Source organism: Barbus barbus, assembly GCF_936440315.1.
Source record: "Barbus barbus genome assembly, chromosome: 46".
Taxonomy (NCBI): Eukaryota; Metazoa; Chordata; class Actinopteri; order Cypriniformes; family Cyprinidae; genus Barbus; species Barbus barbus.
Window position 1 is genome coordinate 20,627,197 of NC_136724.1, and position 19,177 is coordinate 20,646,373.

Genomic DNA, 19,177 nt, shown 5'->3' on the forward strand with positions numbered 1-19,177 from the left:
GAAAACATGATGGAAGATGATATTTGCCTTTTACTATATTGCAATGTACTGTAGTGAAGCTGAAGCACCCCAAAACGTACTTGGACACTCGAAAATGTCACTGCATGAGAACTAAAAAGATTTTTCAACCAACAGGCCCCAAGGTGTTTTTTAGTTCATCACATGAACAATGAACATGATCCATTAAGATACAAAATACCTTTTGTCTTCATTTTGCACACCTAACAACTTCATTTTATGAAATGTTTTGCTTTCAAAGTGTGCTTGTGCTATATTTCTTTAAAATAAATGCCACTTGGTTTGATCGTTTTCATCTATTGCAATGACATCCAGACATTTTAAAAAGGAATAATTCTACCAAAAATGAAAATTTGCCAAAGATGTAGATGCATTGCATCAGATTTGGAGAAATGTAGCATTACATCACTTGCTCACCAATGGATGCTCTGCAGTGAATGGGTGCCGTCAGAATGAGAGTCCAAACGGCTGATAAAAACATCACAATAATCCACAAGTTTCCAATTAAAATACCAGTCCATAATCCATAAGGCTTCCTCCAGTAAATAAGTTGTCTCATCTGTATCAAAAGAGATGGCCTTCTTCCCTAGAGGAGGAGTTATTATGGATTATGGACAAGTATTTTAGCCTGAAGCAACAGTATGAAGTTATAAACCATTTTAATGATGGATTTGTTTCTTGCAAACACACAGCAGCTTTTCGCTTCTCAAGATGTTAGCTGATACATGGGAGTGGTTTATCAGCTGTTTGGCCTCTCATTTTGACGGCACCCATTCACTACAGAGGATCCATTGGTGAGCAAGTGACGTAATGCTACATTCCTCCAAATCTGTTCTGATAAAGACTCATCTCATCTATATCTTGGATGGCCTGAGGGTGAGGAAATTATCAGCAAATTTTCATTTTGGGTGAGCTATTTAAGTGTCCAGATACTTTTTGGGCTATATTTGAACATGTATATCTGAGCAGCTCATGCAAGAAAAGGAAGACACCTGTAACTTCTAGGTTGACCCCCAAAACAAAAGAATCAAACCAAAGTGCTTTCGAGTTATATGTCAAGTTTTTCAACTGTATCATCTAAAATAATTGAATATTTTCTAGTGGATGTGGAACTGTGATCTATTTTTAATGCTCATTCTAATTAATATGAGCGTGTAACTCGTCAAGAGCTTTTCAGCGACTGATGATTTGATTTTCACATCAACACATCGCATACAGTCTTTGCCACTTAAGGTAATGAATTAGCTCCTGGAGGAAACAATCTGATCAATGGATTCACATGTGGGATTGGATAAGTGAAGCTTTACACATAAAATGCCTCATTCATAAATCTAAATAGTACTCAGTAACATCCCATCTCATCACTGCCTAGTGGATGGAAGTGGAAATAATAGAGTAACATCAGCGTGTCGAAATAAATGGTATGATTGCTGGTAACTCAGGTTATACCGAAAGCATCTGGCTCCTTCTGTTTACCTGACAGCTAATAATTAAGACTTGAAGGTAATATATGGTTTTCATTAACACATTATGCATATTATTGCACTTATATACACAAAATTATGAACAGAGACAAACATTCTGAATGATTACATATTTTCGAGTATTATGGCAGGGCTGAATTCAGTCAAACCGCGGTTAAAGCTCACATGATTATTATACAAAAAAAGTGCCAAAATAGATTTAAACCTTGGCCAAACCGACTGTATCTATAACAATTTTTGTGCAATATTAAAATGCTTTCTTTTTCAGATTCGTTTAAGGCGGCTTGATCAAATTAGGCCCACAGTGTTCGTACAGGATTCAGAAAAGCACAGAGGAAAAAAATACTCTCTCGGATGAAATACCGTCACAGTATTTGTACGTTTGAAATCGTCCGAAAAGAAACGGCATGAAATCTACCAGGATTTTCCACAATGTCAAACAAACAGCGGCTGTGATGTTAATAAAACCTGAGTTTTGTTTTGGAAGTGTTGCCTATTTGTACTTGATGATGATATATCGATTCTATTCAGGTGTTTTTTTTTTTTCATTTTTGTTTTTTTAACTATTTAACATGTACATTTTCGTGGACTTACACTTCTTTTGGAGTCTATCCAATATATATTTCACAGTTTTCCGTTGTATCCTAAACCGTCACCTGCGTCATCAACAAGCGAATTCCTCGAAGTTGCCTATAGCCGGGTGACTAGGTAGGACGTTCGGCGCGAATCCGAGACTGTCCGAGTGACTCCGGAGTGTGTCGCATGTGCTCTGAAAGAGAGGAAACAGGAGATTTCGGGGGGTGGGAGGTTCACCAGGAGATCAGATGAGGGTTGAGATGAATTCATGTCAGTGATACCCGTTAATAACAATGGAAGTAAGCATGGGAGTGAAATAAACAAGGGGATGTGAATAAAACGCGGCAGCAAACAGAACGTCAATAATGAAGAATGCATGTCAAGTTGGATAAAAAGAAGGGAAAACACATCATGGGTATGGATGGAGGGGAGTGGGGAGGGAAGAAGTTTTCTTAGTTTTGTTTCTGTAGCTCTGGAAGTCTCCCAGCGAACTTTGCAATCACAACTCAGCAGGATGCATAGAAATAATTCAGTGTACTCTCTGTATGTGACCTGTGATGACACCACAAAGAGATGCATCTAGTGATGTCATTGAACACAGGTCTCATCACAAAACAAATGGAAGCCATTTAGCCTTTCAGGCTCAAATTTGGATCAAACTGCATACATCTATGGATTTATCTTCCCCCTTGAATTGATAGTAAAGTCACTGTTAAATTTAGCTGTTAAGTTTGTAATTCATTTTTATAATACATTGTGTTGTAAATTTCTTGAATAGATTTTTAAGTTCCTAATTTCTATATTTTAAAGTGTAAATTTATATATTTAGGTGCCATGCTGTTGCCTGGCACATTATATTAATTCTTCAGTTTGTCAAAGCAAGAAAAAATAAATGAAAGAAAAAAATTTATGCACCTTGTATACTTGTACACTGTATATACATACAATTAAAAATTAAATGCAGCTTGTATATTTATTAAAATACTTCTATTAATTATATGTATAAAAATGTGCTTTATATTAGCTGTAAATGTTACATAGGTTTTCAGATAAATAAAAAAAAAAGTTTGTATTTTTCTGGATAAATAAAATGCAGTTTGTATATTGTATATAAATAAACGAAATGTTTATCCAGGTGCAATGTCTTGCATAGACCTTGCATCATTGTGCATGTAATTTGTGCTTGTTTTAATGAACTGAGGGATGAATTGAAATGATCTGTGGTAATTAACAGCATATCAAATATGCTAAAAACAGAGTTTCATACAAACAGAGCCCCTGTTTTTCGACTGCTAAAAATAATGCAATAAAGAAAAAACAGCAGCAGTAATTCCTCTGGCAAGTTGGCTTATTTTTCATATTTCATAAGCTGAAGCTTGTAGACAGACTTATGAAAGGTGTCGTTGGGTGAAAATAATTGCTCTGTCTGAAATAAACCAATAAAGCTGCAACTCTGGGATGCTCAGCTCCAATTTTGCCTAGCATTTCCTATATCATCGCTTTGTTTATCACTAAAATATTCAAATTAGTTCTTGAATCGCAGTCTAATATATAGTGACTGCACACAAATTTATTTCATGTGGGTATGTTAAATATTCATGCAATGAGCCGTATTCACAGGAAGAGTGATATAAATGAGAACTTTCTCATATAAGACGTCATTTTCCATCACATTTCCACCTTGTTTCATCATTCATCAGAAATCATCAAATCCTTCAAAATAGCTTCAACCAAATATATATTATCTAAATCTTGACCTTTCACTTAGACAAACCTTTCGACATGCAGCATGTTGCTGATATAATAATGATGCCCTGGTGTCGGCACTATAGAATACATAAAACTAAGAACCAGAAGTCTTTGTCAGCAGGAATCATTTCATCATCTACCAGACAAAAACTTACAAAACACTTCCTGTCTCCAGACCATATCTTTACTAGGCTGGAAGCATTTACAGTTCTTAAGTTAAGTCATCTCAATTTAAAAACTTATTTTTTTCTTTATTTAAGGTTTCAAACATTTTTGCTAATCGTTTTTGCAGACTGTTACGTGTATCTGTGTGACATTTATATTCTAAGCCCATAGGTGGTGTTGTGGTGAGTTTCCCATTCCACGAGAGTCGTGACGTCATCAAGGATTCCGGATAAATAGGCTGCAGGCGACAATGGCGTTGTCTCTCTTTTTGTGGCTCCGCTTCTCATTGTTTGCAAGCGTCTCTTTCATCGCCTCTTTGAGGCTATGTTGTTCTTTATGCTTAGGTTTAATTTGTGAGTTTGTGTTTTGATATGTGATATTCTTTCTTTAATCAGTTGCGGGTAGTTTATATTATTAGTTCACGTTTCGTTTATTTAGTAAGAACTGAGCGAGGGAAGCAGGTGTCCGGAAGACTCACCTATTCTTATTTTTATTTCGGGAGTCAGGTAAGAGTTTTGATTTGAGAATAGGGGTAGTTAGGAGTCTGTTTTCTTAGCTTTTCTACCCGTGAGCTGATTATCTTTTTCTTCGTTATTATTCCTTAAATTGTGTTATAAATATTCTTAGTGATTTGTTGTGTATTTTCTGGAGGTTTGAGTTGTATAATTTTAGTGAATTAAATAAGAGGCGTCTTGAAATTCACATCAGGTGTGTTGTGATTCTTTTTTATATGTTCGGCCTGTGTCCTTTATTTTAATTGTTTAAAATAAACGAGCCTTAAAATGGTTACGGGCCGTAACATATTTGGGGGCTCGTCCGGGATTGATCTTGACTTGGTGATTTTGGTGGTCACTTTTGATCTGTTCACGCTTGAATTTGTTACTTTGTAACTTTATTGAATCACAGTCAATTGATGTGAATTTTGGTTTGTGTAGTGTTTTTTTTCGTTTTTCTCCTTAAACCATAGACGTTTATCAATCATGTTTGAATTAACAAAATTCGTTGCGAAACCAACGCAAGCTGAATTGTTCCAAATTAATAGGGTTGACCTTATGAAAATTGCTGCACATTATAAGGTTAGTTTTCGTAATACGCAGTCCAAACGTGAACTTCAGGTGTTGCTTGTTGATTCGTTATATAAACAGGGCGTGTTTGGTGATGCGGAAAAATTGGTAGACTATCCTGAAGTAGAGGAGGGTAGTTCGGAAGATCTTGCTTTGCAAGTTAAGAAGTTGGAGTTGCAAGCTAAAGAGCACGACAGAGTTTTGTTTAAAGAGAGAGAAGAATGGGAGCGTGAGCAAGAGAGACGAAGAGAGCGTGAGAAACATGAACTTGAATTGAAGAAGCTTGAGATGGAACAAGCTTGCCGCCTCAAAGAAATCGAGCTGAGGGCTCGTGAAAAGGGTGTAACGGATGTTTCTGATTTCGACGTGAGTCGTAATATTCGTATCGTTCCTCCTTTTCGAGAACAAGAGGTGGACAAGTTTTTTGCTCTTTTTGAACGGGTGGCCATTAATCTTAAGTGGCCGAAAACATTTTGGCCCATGTTGTTGCAGTGTGTTCTTGTGGGGAAAGCCCAGGAAGCTTATTCTTCTTTGTCAGTGGAGGAGTCTCTTGATTATGAACAGGTAAAAGCTGCTGTTCTTAGAATTTATGAACTGGTTCCAGAGGCTTATCGCCAAAAATTTCGTAATCATCGAAAAACTGATGAGACTTATGTTGAATTCGTTCGTGAGAAAGAGTCAATGTTTGATCGGTGGTGTGCTTCTATGAAGGTAAAAACTTATGAAGAGCTCCGAGATCTGATTCTTTTAGAAGAATTTAAAAACTGTTTACCAGAACGCGTTGTAACCTATTTAAATGAGCAGAAAGTTCTCAAAAGTTCCGCCGCTGCTACTTTAGCTGATGAATATGTACTTACACATAAGAATGTATTTGGTATTGTACAAAAATTTAGTAGCAGCAGTCGACGGAATTCAAAGCGTAGCTTTGATCGCGCTCCGTGTGAGGATAAAGTGGCGGAGAATTTTGTCAAGTCCGTGTCCTCACCCATCTGTTTCTATTGTAAGAAATATGGACACATTATTGCAGAGTGTAAAGCACTAAAAAAGAAAAATAGTGTCCTTAAACCTGTGGGTTTATTGATGACGTCCTCGCCACAATTAGAAGGACTGGAGTTGTTAGCTTCTCAAGTTGACATGTGTGAAGAACAGGGATATGTGCCGTTCATTATGGACGGATTTGTGTCTTTGGTTGGTAATGCAAATTCGCGAAAATCAGTCAGGGTGCTTCGTGACACAGGAGCTGCTCAGAGTTTCATTCTGGAAGGAATATTACCATTATCTGATGAGAGCTCTATTGGTTCAAGTGTCTTAGTACAGGGGTTCGAGATGGGCTTTGTGAATGTGCCTTTGCACGAAATTGAAATTGAATCCTCGCTTGTTACCGGCCGCGTTGTTGTTGGAGTGCGACCGTGTCTTCCAGTTCGAGATGTCACGTTTATTTTGGGGAATGACTTGGCGGGAGGGAAAGTTTTTCCTAGCCCCGAGGTAATTAATGTTCCTCTTCCCTGTGTTGTTCCTGATGAATTAGCTCAGAAATACCCAGAGGTATTTCCTTCGTGCGCAGTTACTCGCGCTATGTCACAGAGACGGAAAGATGAAAGCTTTAGTAAATCAGAAGGAGAGTGGAAATTTGATTTGAATGATACCTTCCTCTCTAATTCAGATTTTGGTGAAGTGAAATGTTCGAATACTGCTGATGGTTTAGACATCGCCGTCAAGAAGGGAGATGAACATTTTATGGGGCTTGATAACTTGTCTCTGTCACGCGAGCAGCTTATCGTTGAACAGAGGAAAGATGAGAGAATGTCATCCCTCTTTGAAGCTGTTGTTCCTACTGAGCAACTCGAGTGTGTATCGCAAGGATATTTTGTTGAAGATGGTGTGTTGATGAGGAAGTGGAGACCATCAAATGCTGCTGCTGCTGACGAATGGCAGATTGTTAAGCAGGTAGTAGTTCCTCTCTCATATCGTCCTGAAATCCTGAGACTTGCGCATGACGGTCCGTTTGCCGGTCATTTGGGAGTGAATAAAACATATGATCGCGTGATTCGACATTTTTTTTGGCCTGGCTTAAAAAACGATGTCGCAAGTTATTGTCGAAGCTGTCATGTGTGTCAGAAGATTGGAAAACCGAACCAAATAATTCCACCTGCTCCATTACATCCAATTCCAGCTATGGGTGAACCATTTGAGCGTGTGATGGTTGACTGTGTCGGTCCCTTGCCTCGTACGAAGTCTGGTAATCAGTACCTATTAACCATAATGTGTACATCTACGCGTTTTCCGGAAGTAATTCCTTTGCGCAAAATTACTGCACCAGTGATTATGAAGTCACTTATCAAGTTTTTTTCACTATTTGGCCTTCCGCGTACTATTCAGTCAGATCAAGGTACGAATTTCATGTCTCGTGTTTTTAAACAGGCTCTGGATCAGTTGCATATTCAACACTGCACTTCTAGTTGTTACCATCCAGAAAGCCAAGGAGCACTCGAACGGTTCCACCAGACTTTAAAATCAATGCTTCGTGCGTTTTGTCTGGAGTTCCAGAAAGACTGGGATGAGGGCGTGCCTATGGTTATGTTTGCAGTGAGGGAGGTAGTGCAGGAGTCTTTGGGCTTCAGTCCGGCAGAGTTGGTGTTTGGACACACTGTTCGTGGCCCACTGAAGATGATCAAAGATCATTGGTCCAATGAGCCGAGTTCAAATAACGTCCTTGATTACGTTTCAGAGTTTCGTTTGAAACTGCACCGTGCATGTGAATTGGCCAAAACGAATTTGGAGATGTCGCAACAACGAATGAAAATACGTTTTGATCGCGGGGCTAAACTTCGTAGTTTTTCTCCCGGTGAAAAAGTGTTAGTGCTGTTGCCAGTACCCGGATCTGCACTACAAGCTCGTTACTATGGTCCATACCAGGTGAAAGAGAAGGTGAGTGAGCTTGACTATGTGATAATGACATCAGATAGGAAGAAGAAAACTCGTCTGTGTCATATTAACATGCTTAAGCCCTACTTTGAGAGACAGCCAGATCTGTCTGAACAGAAGTCGCCTGTGTTAATTGTCTCACCTACCGATTCTCCGGTGACTGAAGAACAGGTGCTGTCCAGTACTGAACCTTTGACCTGTCCATTGTCCTCCGTTTCTGATGGTGTTGCTGTTTTGACTACACTTGAGGAGGAGGATGTCAATTTTCCCTCTACAGAGTTGGTGGCAGGAAGGTTGAAAAATTCTGAGATAATTCAAAATCTTGAAGCGTTTCTTTCTCATTTGACTGTTACCGAACGCTTTGACGTGATTAATGTAATACGGACTTATGGAAGCTTGTTTTCTGATGTTCCTTCTCGTACTTCGCTCGTGGAACATGATATCGATGTTGGCGATTCATTGCCCATAAAACAACATGCGTATAGGGTTAGTCCTGAGAAGCGAGCTCAGTTGCAAAGAGAGGTCACCTTTATGCTTGAAAATGACATCGCTGAGCCAAGTTATAGCTCTTGGAGCTCACCCTGTTTGCTCGTAAAAAAATCTGATGGTACGTTTCGTTTTTGTACTGATTTTAGACGTGTTAATGCTATTACAAAATCAGATAGTTATCCTTTGCCTCGCATGGAAGATTGCGTAGATCGTGTCGGAAACGCGGCTTTCGTGACCAAGATCGATCTGCTCAAAGGTTATTGGCAGGTGCCTTTGACGGAGCGCGCAAAAGAGATCTCCGCGTTCGTTACACCTGACCATTTCCTTCGTTATACTGTGATGGCTTTCGGTTTACGCAACGCACCGGCAACCTTTCAAAGGTTGGTAAATCGTGTTATCGAGGGCATGCACAATGTTGAAGCATATCTGGATGATCTCGTTATATATAGCGCGTCTTGGCCAGAACACATCAAACAGCTTGATACATTGTTTGATCGTTTGTCTCGTGCTAATCTTACGGTTAACCTAGCGAAATGCGAATTTGGACGAGCTACGGTGACTTATTTGGGAAAGATTGTTGGGGGCGGGCAAGTTCGGCCTGTTGAGTCTAAGGTAGAGGCTATTACTCATTTTCCTGTGCCCACTACGCGCCGTGAGTTGCGTCGATTTCTGGGCATGGTTGGGTATTACAGGAATTTTTGTGTAAATTTTTCTGCCGTTGCTTCTCCCTTAACCGACCTCCTTAGTCCTAAAGTACCATTTAAATGGACAGAATCGTGTCAAATGAGTTTTGAGAAGATCAAAGCGCTTTTGGTTAATTCTCCTATCCTTTTTGCTCCTAATTTTTCATCTGCGTTTTTGCTTGCTGTTGATGCAAGTGATACAGGGGTGGGAGCTGTACTTCTCCAACGAGATCAGACTGGTGTTGAGCATCCTGTTTGCTATTTTTCACGAAAATTTAATAAACATCAGCGACGTTACTCCACCATTGAGAAGGAGGCGCTCGCTCTAGTCCTTGCGCTCCAACATTTCGACGTTTATGTGGGTTCTGTTTCGTATCCATTGATTGTCTATACCGATCACAACCCTTTAGTCTTCTTGAGCCGAATGAAAAACAATAACCAACGGTTGATGCGTTGGAGTTTGTTTTTGCAGACGTTCGAATTGGACATTCGGCATATTCGTGGTAAAGATAATGTTATTGCTGATGCTTTATCTCGTGTCTGATGGGAATAAATTGTATTTTCCTCCTTTATTCTTTCTTTTGAGGGGGGGAAAAGGTAAGATCTGTATTTTCTACAATTTATTCACTTAAGGGTGAGGGTGTTACGTGTATCTGTGTGACATTTATATTCTAAGCCCATAGGTGGTGTTGTGGTGAGTTTCCCATTCCACGAGAGTCGTGACGTCATCAAGGATTCCGGATAAATAGGCTGCAGGCGACAATGGCGTTGTCTCTCTTTTTGTGGCTCCGCTTCTCATTGTTTGCAAGCGTCTCTTTCATCGCCTCTTTGAGGCTATGTTGTTCTTTATGCTTAGGTTTAATTTGTGAGTTTGTGTTTTGATATGTGATATTCTTTCTTTAATCAGTTGCGGGTAGTTTATATTATTAGTTCACGTTTCGTTTATTTAGTAAGAACTGAGCGAGGGAAGCAGGTGTCCGGAAGACTCACCTATTCTTATTTTTATTTCGGGAGTCAGGTAAGAGTTTTGATTTGAGAATAGGGGTAGTTAGGAGTCTGTTTTCTTAGCTTTTCTACCCGTGAGCTGATTATCTTTTTCTTCGTTATTATTCCTTAAATTGTGTTATAAATATTCTTAGTGATTTGTTGTGTATTTTCTGGAGGTTTGAGTTGTATAATTTTTGTGAATTAAATAAGAGGCGTCTTGAAATTCACATCAGGTGTGTTGTGATTCTTTTTTATATGTTCGGCCTGTGTCCTTTATTTTAATTGTTTAAAATAAACGAGCCTTAAAATGGTTACGGGCCGTAACACAGACCATATATACACTATTGTTCAAAAGTTTGGCGTTCGTAGGATTTTTACGTTTTTAAAAGATGTCTCATGCTCGCAAAAATACAGTAAAAAAATAAATAAAAATATTACTATTTAAAATAATTGTTTTCTATTTGAATATATTGTAAAATGTAATTTATTTCTGTAACGAAAAGCTGAATTTAGTCTTCGGTGTTCTATGTTCCTTCAGAAATCATTCTAATATGCTGCTCAAGAAACACTTCTTAATATTTTTATTATTATTAATGTTGAAAACAGTTGTGCGGATTCATATTTTTTCAGGATTTAAAAAAAAAAAAAAAAAAATATAGAAATTTTAAGAAAATAGAAATATATTTGTAACAATGTAATTTCACTAACGCCGGCCTTTTGAACGGTAGTGTAATTAAGATACAAAAATATATATATTTGATGTAAAACGGAAACATTTTTGGGAAAAATAAACATGTTGGGAGGAAAACAGAAATGAAAAAAAGACTGAGAATAAAAGTAAAAGCTACAGGTGTCGTTTTTACCTGAACCTCTGCAAAACATCATCTCCATCTTGAAAGCTACAGGGTTTTGAAAAAGGGATCTTAGAATGCGTAACAATGACATCTGTGCATGTCTAGAAGTACTGACAGTAAATGTCTCGAAGGGAAAAGACTCTAAATGGCATGAATAATGCAGCGATTTTAAAAAAGGACACAGTGAAATGCTTCTGCAAGATTATTAATGGCGGCGCTACCTGGGGACATGGTTAGGCGTGACACCAGGGCTGGTGGGATTCTCGGGGAAATCCTGGAATAAACATGATGGAAAGAGATGAAGATGACCAAACCCAGGCTGACGCCAATTCACTTCCAACTTACTGTAAATATGAAACTAAATATTTCTCCTTAAATAAATACATTTACTAATTAAATATATTTAAACATATGTAATTACATTCATATAAAAATATATTTGAAATATTTTTCATTTATTTGATTTGAAAATGAATTGACCTTCACCAGATTTATGACAAAATAATACCGTGCTGAAAAAGCAATGGTCCAAATATGGTTTCTCTAAAATGTGCATTTTGAGTATATTATTTAAAGTTAAACGTTTACTCAAAGTATGGATGGTAATAACTTCTAAACATAATATATAACAATAAAAAAAAAATCATGAGTGTACTTTATAGGGGTAAACATTTTGAAAACCAGGCTTACCTAAACTAATTTCACCATGTTAATTCTGAAGTCTTGTCAGTGTATCTTAAGATTGAATCAGTGATGTCCTGGTGCATGCATGGTTTGTCTGCTATGGTATGATATGGTATAATAATGGTACATGACGCTGATGTTGTGGTACAGTATTTAAGTGCTCTGTCATATTGCCGTTTGCTCATATAAAAATGAACATTCGGTCATCATTTACTCAACTTCTGCAACAGCTCTTTATCATACAGCAGCAACACAGTCAAGTTTCAAAAACATCACCATAAAAGAGTCCTTCTGAAGTCACCGTTGTAGTATTTTTGGGTGAATTTATGTCCTTTATAAGAGCTTGACTGACAGCCTCTGGTTATATGCTTTCGTTTTATGCAAAAGGACATCAGCTTTTGTGTTCCATGGAAGGAATAAAGAAAGTCAAACAGGTTTGGAATGACATGAGGATGAGGAAATGATGACATATTTCAAGTTTTTGTAAAAAAGCTGATCTGAACATTGAAAAAAAAAAAAAGGCTTAGATGAAATATTATTCTGTCGTGAAAAGAAGCTTCCAGGCAGTGGAAAAGAAATCTTGAAACCAAAATGTTGTTGGTGCTCAAGAACATACGTGTAATTTCTTATCTAACTAACTAAAAACATTTTGAAGTAAATAAATAAAATGAACACTACTCCACTAACAGATCATAAGCAATGAGTCTGATATTGGGGGCAAAATTAATATTGGAAACATTGTATGTAAGAGCTGTTGGTGGATGTTTCAATCCCATTCTTATCCATCATTTTCTGTCTACACTCCACTTTTTTATATAAAATAAAGTATTAAATACAACTAATGTACGGCCTGCAAGGACTGAGTGAAAACATACATAAACCTTAATACCTGGGCTGTGAATATTAATTAGGTGACATGAGTTTCACTCAGAAGTCCTAAATGATTTAATGAAGAGCACAGATCAGATACAAGGTTTGTCACAAGCGAAGGGTGATAAACACGCTTAACATTTCGAAAACGTCCCCGTTTCTGGTTTTGATTTTTGTCCTTATTCAAACATAAGCCGATGTCTTTTGTGGAAAGGCCATCTTCATCAATCATTTCCCAGAATTTGAGCCAAAGACAAAAGGCAAATAGATGCATGCAGCATTCAAGAGAACAATCCAAACAAACAGAAATACTCAAAATATCAACAAAACTAAAAAAAATAAAAAATCAATGACATTTTTTGCGCATGCAGAGCAACTCAGGAAGCACAATTACCAGATTGTCACTAGCGCTCCGATGTGGCCGTCTCTTGCGTAGAATATGTCCCAGCACTTTGTCCTTAAAAACCTGCAAAGTGGTACAGCATTTGTAAAATATACTGTCAGTAAATTATTTTGAACCATGAACACATTACAGCAAAAGAAGCCAGAATGCAACAGACCTCATACAAGTAATCAAATATCTCCAATATTGTCAAGACACTGGCTCCTATAAACAGACCCATCTGACCACCAATATCACCTGAGAGGATAGAAAAATATAATCAAATATTAAAGCAGAAGACAACATTGGTGTAACATCTGTGAATTTTCTGCACACTTACCAAGTAATCCAGCCACTTCATATGCTTTCTTTTGTTCAATTTTCTCATAGTTCAGAGCCTCAAAAAAGATATCCAGCACCATTATGTTGTCCCTGTAAGATTAAACGCAATGCATGGCTGTTCAGAAAAACTTTCCAGGATATTAATAAAAAAACAACGCAGAAATTAAATCAAATTCAATGCGTGACTAACTTAAATGTGAATGTAAACTTACGCAATATACTGTTCAGTTTTGTTGAACTTCTTGGCGAGATATTTGGCTGAAGCCTTGCTGGGTATTTTCACCATGGACAGCTCTTTACCGTATCGAGTCATGTTGCACGGCGTCTCGCAAACACAGTAATCATTGTCCTTCTCCACTAGGAAATCTGTCAATTATTGTAGTTTTTATTATTATTACAAATTAGCATAAGCATATTTTAATCATATAAAAACATGGTTTTACACATGACTTAGAATTGATAGAAATAAATAGAATTATAAAAATGCACAAATCACTCCTGTTGTCCTTGTACCTAAAGCTGGATCAGCACAGTCTTTGTACTGTTCGGGTGTGCAGACGGTAGAGGTGCCTGTGATAGAAAGCAAGAAGAAAGACAAAATATTGTTCAAATTGCTGATAACCTGTACAGTAAAGTAAAATAATAAAATAAAACAACAGTTAATAAATCTCCACATATAAATAACTAAAACTAAAACTAAGTACTACTGAGAATAAAATACTGTAGGTGTGAATAAGCAAATGTGTGGAGAGCTTTGATAAAACAAATAAAATTATAAAATTAAATAAAAATATAAAAATAACATAAAAATCTGTAAGTGTGAATATGCAAGCATTATGGCTGTTTTTATGAATTTTAAAAAAAGTGTTCTGCACAACCTGCACATTCAAAAATCTACCAGAGAAAATAAAAAATTGCTAATATGGGCACTGAAATAAAATATCCATGCAGTATTTTTACAATATATTCAAAACATACTCTACTGTGGATTACAGTTTAAATGCTGAAGCAGTAAAGTTGTGGGAAGACCAGTAATGTGTTGTCTCCACACCTGGCATGTGCACCATTCTGCAGTTGCAGTTTTCTAGCAGGTAGCGGGTCTCACAGTCGATACGACAGGCCGTGATGCTGTAGGTGGAGAAGTATTCAGAGTCCATCGGTTCGGATCTGCAGTCGCCCCACGGCGGAGGAAGATACTGGAGCTAGAACAAAGTTTTAATCATTACTGGCAGGATAAAGCTGTTCAATAACAAATCAAAACACACTAAGCCAAGCCAAAGAGCACAGCAATCAAAGGACTAACAGCAGAGGACATCAGCAGAATACAATGCAATCAGCCACTTTTCACAGTCTAGAAATGCATGTGTGCAAGATTTCACAGAAAGAACATGCTGGAAAAATCAGTGAAACCTGAAGAAAACCACAGATCGAAACTGACCCTTTTGCTTGGTCACTGCTGTTAAATCAAATCATTTATATTTGAATTAATTAATGTGTTATCTGACATTTTTAATGAGTCATTAATTAAATGTATTTTTATTAAATTATATATATTTTTAATTGTATTTCATTTATTTTTAAAATAATAAAACAACTTAAAATATACATTTAAAACAGTTTATTTGCATTTGAAAAGAAGTTAAATTAAATGATACAATACATAAATATTTTTTAAATTTAAAAATAAATACACTTAAAACTAAAACATAGATAAATAAAACTATTAAATAATACATTAATGCATTATTTAACAAGGGAAAATCCTTATTTGTGATTACAATTAAACTAGTAATTATAAACACTGAAAAGGCCTTAATAAAAAAATATATATATTTCACATATTTTTGGATCATTTTTATAAAACGATACAAATGCAGATCCACTAGAAAAGAACAAAGAAGCTTGACTAATTGTGGTCGGCAACAGTTGCTAAGTGGCCAGTAACATTTTTAAGGCGGGGCTTAGCAGTGGCTCTGTTACTGGAAGCAACATTGCTGCTCATTTCTTAAGTCATTAAAATTATATTATGCTCTTATTAAATTTAAGAGCCTTTTAATAAGAATCATATAAAAATATAATTGGATTTTATATAATTTTGAAGTCGCCTGCAAAAAGCGTCATATAATAGAGAGTTTATGATGGATTTAGAGTGCTTTGAAGTTAAAAATGAAGAGGAAGTAGAAAATGTAGGTCAGTAAATTGAAAGCAAGATTAGGAGCATGCAGTTGGCTTTAGTACTTGATTATTTCAGCTAATTGATCTATTGGTAAAGGTCGATGAATGAAGACATATTGATCTCGGCCGTGAGAGCTGCTTTTGCCTTTGATCCACTGAAGCCTGTAAACGAGCGCTTTTCCTGAACTTCTGCCAATTAGTGCTCCCTAGAAACTGAATTAGAGACTCATGAGGAGTCACATGTCCTCAGTGCACACAGCCATGCATAAAAATAAACACTGCTTGCCTGACTGTGATCAACTTCATAACAGAAACACAGCGGAGGACTAGGAGCAGCTCTTAAAAAATGAATATAAATGAATCAGTTTAATGGAAATAAATACATAACTTTTTCCTTTTAAATATTTGTTTTAAAATATTTAAATAAGCATTTAAGATAAATGAATATTGTTTAAAGAAAAAGACATTTAAAACAATATTTTTTATTTAAACCTTTTTTAATGTAACTTTATAAAATAATAAATTAAAGACATTTTAAATGCAACTTGCAATTCAAAAATAAAAATAGAAATAAATCGTCATTTAAATGCAATTCACAGAAATATTTAAAAGTTATTTACATTCATTTTAAAATGTAAATAATAGAAATAAATATTTTCAAATAAAATTGTGTTTAAATAAGTATTTAAATAAGATAAATGACTACTATTGAACTAAAAATAAACAAATCAATTAAACTAAACTAAGAATTAATTAAAATGTTTATTTAATTTGTTTTAAAATGTAGTTTAATGAAATGAAAGTTTTAAATATCTATACTTTAATTTAAACGCGTTTATTTAAAATGTAACAAATAATTAATACAAATTTAAATGTACCTTGTAATTCACAAAAATTAAAATTAGCAGAAGTTTTTTTTGCATTGTTTAAATAAGATAAATGTTTTTATCTAAAAATTGTTTAAATACATTTTTAAATAAGATAAATAAATAGTTGAACTAAACAAAAAATATTAAAAATGTTTATTTAAAATGCAACAAAATAATACATTTTTAAATGCACCTTTTTAAATAAAGTATTTAAAAAATGCAATTATCATTATCCATCTCTACTGTCACTTTACTACATATAAGTTTGTATATATAGAGGTTGCATAAATTTATGACCATAAATATTAAAAACAGTTGGTGCTTACTATTTTTGTGTAAATATGGTCAATCTTTCTAAATCCGAACTTGTGAAGGATCGTGTATGCAAAACCTTCATTATTTCTGTACCAAAAAAAGTCTGGTTTCGTCAGGTTTAAAGAGATGATGGTGTGGAAGGAGAGTAAGCAGGGCAGCTGATAAATGCCACATGTGATAAATGCGATATGTTTAGCATTAGGTACCAGTTGTTGCTGACAAGACACAAAAGTTTGAAAACCAGGGGCCACACCAAATCCCAGCTGATCTATGAAGGGCGGCTCATCCTGGTTGTGGATCTGAACTTTGATGCCCGCCTCGTACGAGGTTTCGTCTGCGGGGAGACATTAAACAAGATTATTTACAGAGCGGGAGATTTGATGTCTACTGCCTCGAGGCATAAATATAATGACTTTATAATGAACTTTATAATTACTTCATCCAGAATGCCAATACATGTTTGGTCACTGCCTCTGGATATAAAAAGTCTCCTCTAGAGCCATTAAAACGACCGAGATTAATAGATTATAAATACGTAATCTTCACTGGCATACAAGTACATCAATTCTGAACACTGACCGCATGTCATATACAGTTGATTAAATTGCACTTGGACATTCGTTACTCTTTCTGCTTCGCATTTATTTTCTGTGCATGATTATGTTGAATAATTACAGCATGCCACAGAAAATGAACAAAGCATCTGACGCAGCAGTAATGGGGCAGGTGTACACAGTAAAAACGGCCAACTAACCTTGTTATCTCTGCATCTAAATGTTCTACCACAAGTGAAATCATTTTGGGGATACCACTTATGGGTGAATTATGCTAATGTGCAATGCTGCATATCAGTTCCTTCAGATTTGATGTATCTTGTCTTTTTGAAATATTACTTTTTGGAACATAATTCAACCGAGGAACCTGTACAGTTAGTGTGTTATTTAAAATGTGGCAGCATTTCAAACCTAGAATGATGCATGTTGTCCTAAGCTGTCATTTAAAACACCAGGTTTGGATATTACCTAACTTTCTGTCTGTAACTTTTGAATTGATACAATCACTGAAGAAGCACTTTAGTAATATGAATGAAATGACGGGTCTTCAACAGTAAATAAATGATGAGAAACACATCACTGATGTCTTTTTTAATAAATTGCTCACCCGTGTCACCCCAAACCGGTAAGTACTCATCCTGTTGAATGTCCAGCATGATTTCCAGCCCATTTCCTGTTCCGCCTTTTAAAGTCGTCAATAAGGGGTTTCCATCCAGACCAGAGTTGAACGTGTAACATTTCCCATATCTTGTGTAAATCTGTGGGTGGACAAACCATAAAAATAGTAAATATAAAATCACAATAAAAAAGTAGTAGTAGTATAATATCTGAAATTATATTTTTATAGTAATATCCAATGATATTTTATCTATGGCAATCATATATACTGTATAGTACTGTTCAGAAGTTTGGGGTTGGACTTTTTTAAAAATAGAAATGAACATTTATGTTAAAAGTGTTAGTTCACCCCAAAATGAAAATTCTGTCATTAATTACCCTCATGTTGTTCCAAACCCGTAAGACCTTCATTCATCTTCAGAACACAAATTAAGATATTTTTGATGGAATCTGAGAGCTCTCTGACCCGCCATAGACAGCAACGCAACTGTAATGTTCCCAGGTCCAGAAACGTAGCAAGACATCAGTGGCTCAACCTCAATTTTGCGAAGCTACGAGAATGCTTTTTGTGTGCAAAGAAAACAAAAATAACTTTATTCAACAACTCTTCTCCCCTGAGTTACTGTCTTCTGCCATTTTGAAGAGTATCACAACGCATACACATGCTTTACCCTAAGCATAAACAACGCTGATTACGCCGATTACGGTCATGCACGTAATCTCCTGGTGCTCTCATGAGCAACAGACTGAAAAACTTATGTGCACCCAAGACAATAATAATAAAAAGTTTCTTGAGCAACAAATCAGCATATTAGAATGATTTCTGAAGGATCATGTGACATTGAAGACTGCAGTAATGACACTTAAAATTCAGCTTTGCATCACAGGAATAAATGACATTTTAAAATATATTCAAATAGAAAACAGCCATATTAAATTGTAATTAATATTTTAAAATTTTGCTGTACTTATGACCAAATAATGCCGGTGTGAGCATAAAACTTTCACTGTAAGGAAATCCAATTAACTGACAGCAATTTAAAAGAACAGGCTTCATCCTTTCGTAGATAATAGCTGGCCAAAATCTGCTAGTCCTGGCAGTGTTTTGACAGTGATGCAGCGAGAGACAACAGCAGCAGCAATGATGAGCTCAGTCATGGTTTCCTGACCCCGCTGTGACACTAATGAGTGGGAGATCTTCAGGCTCTAGGGCTTCAACAAGGTCTGTCTCCCGCTCACTGCTCAGGAAACAAGCTCGACCTCGACAGCACACAAAACACTGCAGCTACATTCGGCCTGCTTCATCCCTGTGGCTTCTGAGGCATTTCGGTGGGAGAATGATGAATAAAAGCAGGATAATTAAGGGCAAACAGA

At 36.2% G+C, this 19,177-nt stretch overlaps 1 protein-coding gene across 1 annotated transcript in view; it reads right to left on the reverse strand.

The window, feature by feature from the left end:
• Nucleotides 1-1,419: 1,419 nt before the first annotated feature.
• The window catches only part of LOC306864944 (acid-sensing ion channel 1C-like), a gene marked incomplete at its 5' end in the record, with an annotated part of 76,776 nt that continues 59,018 nt past the window's right edge, over nt 1,420-19,177 (reverse strand). Inside the window, 11 exons of the mRNA XM_079409258.1 lie at nt 1,420-2,271; nt 11,004-11,039; nt 11,216-11,268; nt 12,943-13,014; nt 13,109-13,188; nt 13,271-13,362; nt 13,485-13,638; nt 13,786-13,842; nt 14,324-14,474; nt 16,838-16,965; nt 17,793-17,943. Coding sequence (XP_079265384.1) covers nt 2,193-2,271; nt 11,004-11,039; nt 11,216-11,268; nt 12,943-13,014; nt 13,109-13,188; nt 13,271-13,362; nt 13,485-13,638; nt 13,786-13,842; nt 14,324-14,474; nt 16,838-16,965; nt 17,793-17,943 — 1,053 coding nt within the window. The 3' untranslated portion in view covers nt 1,420-2,192. The remainder of the gene's footprint in view (nt 2,272-11,003; nt 11,040-11,215; nt 11,269-12,942; nt 13,015-13,108; nt 13,189-13,270; nt 13,363-13,484; nt 13,639-13,785; nt 13,843-14,323; nt 14,475-16,837; nt 16,966-17,792; nt 17,944-19,177) is intronic.